We start from the raw sequence: 6000 nt of genomic DNA, 5'->3' as shown, positions 1-6000 counted from the left end.
AGAAGTGGACAGGTTGCAACAGCTCTATCTTGGCATCATATAACCTAGATAAAGTGTAAAAAATGCATCCTATTTAAAACTCTTAGCATTATTCCTCTCTATGGCAAATTGAGGAATAATAAAATCAATTTTGCATCTCAAGATAATAGTTGAGAAATAACAAAATCAATTTTGCTTTTGCAGATGCTTGCACCAAGAAGCAAATAAAAAAATACTATTGTTGTAGGCAATTTTTTCTCACATTTTTTGCAATAATATTAGCTGCAACATTTTGACGAAAAGTTGGTCATTAGGAGGCTTTTGGCGCTGACAAGTTGTCATATCCATCATAGGGGAGAGATAAGTGTAATTTTTAAATTTAGAGGATATTTAAATGCAACTATCAAAAACCTTGAGGGAGGTATCTGAAATTATCCCCAAAATAAAGGAATAAATTTGGGTTTTACTTAATTCAAGGATTTTAAATAATTAGAAGACAATAAAATATGAGTTGTTGATATGTGCCGTGTAGATTGATGTTAATGCAAATCAAATAAAAGCTTTAGACATGGAAATTGAGCACAAAATAGAAGCAGTGAGTCCAGCTACAAACCCAATAATTAGGAAGCATATGGTTGGAGAGCTTCAATTCCCAAGAATGCAAGTGGACAAGAAGGTGTTCATTTTGTGACAATCATAGAGTGCAATTGATTCAAAGCCAGCACTATGTCAGGTGCAAAATTGATAGAAAGTTAATGCAGCTACCCTAACTCTTGAGCTGTTGAGAGGTTAATTAACATGTTTGCGTTCTGGATTAGCTCATACTCCCATAGTTTAAGGTTTTTTTCCCCTTCCATTAGACCAATAGTTTCATTTTGACCAATAATTCCTCCTGCTTTTCCGTTCTCCCCTCCTCTTAGTCAATAAAAAAGTTGGGTATCTTTATAAAATATCAGTAGACATTGAAAGCTTCCATAGCTTTAACAAATGAATTCATCTAAAGCCAAAGTAATACGCAAGACAAGTGCATCATCTATCATTCGTTGTTGAGTTTATACACCAGCAAAAGTAATTTGAAGATCAAGACTCAAAAAAGGAGGCAGTACAGTAATTAACACAAGGAAGGCATAGAAGAAGAGATATATCACTAGAAGTACCATCGAGTTTACAGCTCCACTCTCTTGAGTATCTCTCTGGCCTTGGCGGTTGCCTTTCTTTTGGGATTAGTGTAGGGTGACAAATTGCTCTCAATATACAGAGCTGTTTCGATCTCAAAATTTTTGTGCACAAGAACATCAAACTTATTCTTCTTGGAATTAAACTTGACAACTTTCTTGTGACCCATTTGCAACACAACTTCTCCATTTTTGTTAATGCACAATGGAACCACAAAAGGAGTTTTGAATAGAATTGGAATGTTGGCCACTTTAGCCCAAGAACTTATGACACCATGCTCTTTCATCACCCATATTGTCCATGCTCCAGGGCTAGATTCATAGTGACTACAAACCAAACAAAGAAACCTTTCTAAAACCCCAACATGTAGCATATGCCCAGTAAACTTAGGTAGTTCCAAATTCTTGAATTTTTCATCTCCTAAATCAAAGCATCCAATCCTTCTGCATAACATCTGATCCTTACCCCTTTTCTCAAGCACTAGCCAATAAAAAATCCATCAACATAAGCTCCATCCACTTGCAAAACCTCATTATAAGGACAATTTCCAATTCTTTTCCAAGAATCACTTCTTATACTATAAACTCTTACCCCCTTTCTCTTTATGCTATGCAAATATACAAAATTCTCTTCATTAAACCAATATTCATCACAACAAACACCTTTTAAAACCTTATAATCATCATAGGATTGATCAAAGCCAAATCCACAAAACACAAAGCTATCTTCCCAGAAACCAATTTCAGGCAACTTTTTTAGCAGTTTTATTGTTGAGGATTGACAACTTTAAACCATCACAAGAGCCCAGAAACTAAACAAGGAAACTATTTTGTACCTGTAGAGGGGTCAACTCTCCTAGCGACACATGTCAATTCGGGCAGCTTGCTCGACAGCGCACACTTGCCAGTTCGAACCTTAGCCACAAGTCTCCAAAAGTCCGAATAGGGGGAGGACTCCGAACCCATTGGGTAAGGCCAGAGGTAGAATCTAAATGGGACTCCACCTCCCGTGATCTAGTAGGACTCATATTTGGGATAGCTACCAAAGGTAGCGGGATGACTTAGGACTCTTTCCAAACCATCCCACAGGACTCTATAAATAAGGAATGGAGGGATCAGGAAAGGTATGCACACATACACATACAGCACTATACATTACAATTACTTTCTCTTACTTCTCAACTAACTTGAGCGTTTGAGTCACAACGGGGAGCTAGTCCCCCTGTTCATCCATTGCAGGTCAGTTCGAGAGCATACACGGGAGCTCTGTTCGGATCGTAATCTCAGCATACTCATCAATTGGCGCCGTTTGTGGGAAAGCTTGTTTCTCTTTGCAAACCATGCCTACGACTCAATCTCAGAAGAACACTGAGGAGCCTAGGGGGAACGAGCAGAGCGATCGGCAAAATCCTCAACATGGTCTGACCCAAGTTGAGGATGGGACAGAGCTCTCTCGAATCCCACCTGAATAGTTGGTGCAAGTCGTGGCAAGAAAATCTGCCCACCTTCGAAGTAATCGTGAACTACCCGAGCTATAAAAGGGGGAATCATCATGATCCAAGTCTTGAAACCCAAAAGAAGGGTAAGAAGAATCATCGGAGTCAGGAACAGGAAGTCCATACCCCCAATGAAAACGGGTACGAAAAGAACCTTCACAGGATCAGATGGAAGCTTTCGAACCTTCCCATAAGAACTCCCGAACAGACCACTTTGGATTTTTTCGGGGAAAAGAGTATTCTCCAAAGCGTGAAGAATACCCAATATGGGATGAACTAGACCTACTATTGGATCTGAAGGAGGACAGGTACTCTTCCTCTCTTTTCATATCGGATATTGAGAACTACCCTTGGCGCCCAGGTTCAAGATACCAAGCATGAAAGCCTATGATGCTACCACAGATCCAGAAGACCATCTGTTTGCGTTATTAACTCATATCCGATTGCAGACTGCTGCGGATGCCGTTCAGTGCAAAATCTTTCCCATGTTTCTTGAGGGAAGGGCACGCCAATGGTTCCAAGGGCTACCTCCCAATCCATATGATCTTTCGGGCAACTCGCTCACCTGTTCGCAGCTCAGTTCGTCTCGTCTTGAGCCTTCTCCAAGAACACTGCTCATCTGATGGCAGTTTGGCAGAAATCGGAGGAGTCCTTACGGGAGTATATGGTACGATTTAATAACAAGTCCTTTCAAATTCACGATCAAGATGACAAGGTGGTCATGACAACCTTCATTAATGGGCTACGCTTACAAAAGTTGTATACGAAATTTGTGAAAAAGCCTACTAAGTCAATTCGAGAAATGCTAGATCGAGCTCATGAAAGGGCCAACGCCGAAGAAGCTAATCGTCTGAAGAGTGAACAAGAAAAACAGAGGAGAAGGGAGTACAAGCGAAAGGATAAGACATTCATGAGACCGGTTCCAGGGAAACAAAGACCGAACTCCAGAGCCGGAGGTACAGAATCTAGTTGGAGTGATCAACATCATAGCTGGGGGACCCGTTGGGGGGATAGTCATACAGCTCAGCGAAGCAATTGCCCCCTCCTAGTGGGCACAACCCGAGTAAACAGTTAAAAATATATAAGGAGATAGTGTACGGATCCGAAGACACAGTTCCCCTAGCATCTAATAACCAGAAGACTATCGTTATAGAGGGGGTAACGTGCAATTACAAAGTAAAGAAGGTGTATATAGACAATGAGAGCTCCATTGATGTATTGTACTATAAGACGTTCAAAGAGATATAGTTAGAGAATAAGCAACTCATTCCGATTCGAACTCCTCTTATTGGATTTGCAGGGCCACCGATCAAACCCGAGTGGATGATTACGCTCATGGTTATGGTGGGCACATTGCCAAAGTGCCGAACTGTCTCGGTCAATTTTGCAGTTGTAAAGGAGCCGTCATCATACAATATGATCTTAGGACAGCCTACCCTGAATGTCCTCCGAGCTGTCTATTCTACCTTACACCTGAGCTTGAAATTCCCTACGTTGGAGGAGTGGTTGAGGTGCAGGGGGATTCGGAAGTGGCTCGAACCTGTTACGTTCCAACTCTGAAGGGAAAGAAAAAGTTGGTGGCCCAAATCGCTTGTTTAGAACCTTTAGAGCCAGCGGAAAGGAGCGAAAAGCTTGAGACAGATGAAGAGATGCTCGAAATTCCAATTAACCAAGAGCAACCAGATTGGGTGATAAGGGCGCGAGCTAAACAGGGAGGTGCTGGAATCCCTATTATTAGAGTATGCGAAAGTTTTCACAGGGAGTGCGGAGGTCATGCTTGGAATCCCCGCCAAACTAGCTGTTCATAAATTGCATGTGGATTCTAACAATCGGCCAATAAAGCAAAAGAAAATGAGTTTTGCTCTTGAAGGAAATGAGGTCGTTAAGCAAGAGGTAGTCAAGCTTTTGGAAGCTAAGATCGTGAAGGAGGTCTACTACCCGACCTGGTTGGCCAATCCTCTGTTGGTGAAGAAGGATGAAAAGGCTTGAAAAATGTGTATAGACTTCATCGATCTGAACTAGGGGTGCAGAGAATTCGAGTAGCTTGAATCGAGCTCGCGAGTAGCTTGACTAAGTACTCGACTCGAGCTCGAGAAAAATCGATCTCGAGTCGATCTCGAGCTAATTGCTACAGTAAATTGAGTCGATTCGAGTAATTAGGAATAAGAAATTTTAGCTCGTCGAGTAGCTCGAGCTCGGTGACATATATGTATATTTTATATATCAATTTACCCTTTTAGGTTTGTTAGTTAGAATATTTACGGGCTTAGTCAGCTATATTGTAATAATAATGAAGGGTGAATATGTAATTTTGGTTGAAAACTAAAAACGATGAAATAATGAATCCGTCCTTCATTCGTCTTCGGTGCTTCACTCTTCAGTTCATTCTTCAGCCTTCAGTCCTTCGCTCTCAAATCCCAATCTCTCAAGTCTTTGGCTCATCTTCTCAACTATCACAGTAGAGACATCTGAAGCTTTAAACACTTCCGCAGTTCAAGCTACTCTTCCTTCTTCCTTCTCCTGGAGCTCAAAATGGAGTAGGTAGCAGTAGCAGCGTGAGCAGCTCAGCAGCCGAACAATTTCAAATCAAATCAAAACCCACCAAATTCAACAGCTGCATTTGACAAATTGAGGTACTTATTGTGCATTTGTGTAGTAAATATGTGCATTATGAGGTTAAATTTGATAAGTCTAATATTAATTTTTAATCTCCAAACCCTAACCAAAAAAATTGGGGGCTGCAGCCTGCGATTCAATATATTCCATTTGCGTATCTCATTCGCTCTCCATTGCTGCATTGGACCTTTGAGGAAATGGAAGGCAGCTCGATTCCTTCAACAAGTGATTCGGCAGTTGGCGCTACAGCTCCAAGAATTGGTAAGTTTCTTGACATTGGCTCTAAACATGTTTGTGGATTTTTCTTTGATGTGAAAATGCACTGATTTCAGTTGGATTATTAAGTGTTACCTAGCTAGTATATTAATAAGATTAATGAGAATATTCAGTTATGTTCTTAAGTTGGTCATCTAGAGAATAATTTTGATGCTATCTTATGCAGTTTTATTTAACGCAACAAATTATTCCAGGAATTAGAAAAATTAAAGACAATCTTCATTACTGTTGGTAGTTCCTTTTTGGTAGTTCTCTTAACCTGGCAGCTAGTAGTTCATGCTGTTTAGATGGTTCGTTGCCATTTTAGTGTGTGTACTCTTGCAGGAGTTGGCTTGCAGTTGCTTGATTAATTTTGTTGCTTGTTATGGTTTGATTTCTTAATTCTTCTGCAACTTTTAATCTGAAATATCCTGATGGTTGGAGTTCAATCTGAGAAATTGTGCTTGGAATATATTGTT

General features: G+C 40.5%; 1 protein-coding gene across 1 annotated transcript; it reads right to left on the bottom strand.

The window, feature by feature from the left end:
- Nucleotides 1-1144: 1144 nt before the first annotated feature.
- Nucleotides 1145-2496, bottom strand: LOC113749247 (F-box/kelch-repeat protein At3g23880-like). Its single transcript, XM_027292937.1, has 2 exons — nucleotides 2412-2496; nucleotides 1145-1635 (listed from the first exon to the last, which is right to left on the bottom strand). Exons 1-2 carry the CDS (start codon nucleotides 2494-2496, stop codon nucleotides 1145-1147), a joined length of 576 nt encoding a protein of 191 aa, XP_027148738.1.
- Between the last annotated feature and the right edge of the window lie 3504 nt (nucleotides 2497-6000).

Source organism: Coffea eugenioides, chromosome 10, assembly GCF_003713205.1.
Source record: "Coffea eugenioides isolate CCC68of chromosome 10, Ceug_1.0, whole genome shotgun sequence".
NCBI classification, from domain to species: domain Eukaryota; kingdom Viridiplantae; phylum Streptophyta; class Magnoliopsida; order Gentianales; family Rubiaceae; genus Coffea; species Coffea eugenioides.
The sequence above is the reverse complement of the archived record's forward strand: the minus strand, read 5'-3'. Positions and strand labels throughout refer to the sequence as shown.

Excerpts from the sequence above, each read along its gene's own strand:
- LOC113749247 (XM_027292937.1), bottom strand. The coding sequence starts at position 2,496 with ATGGTTTGCAAAGAGAAACAAGCTTTCCCACAAACGGCGCCAATTGAT. Across the intron at positions 1,636-2,411 it reads GATCCGAACAGAGCTCCCGT|TGCTTGAGAAAAGGGGTAAG; the intron begins GTATGCTCTCGA and ends TTTATTGGCTAG.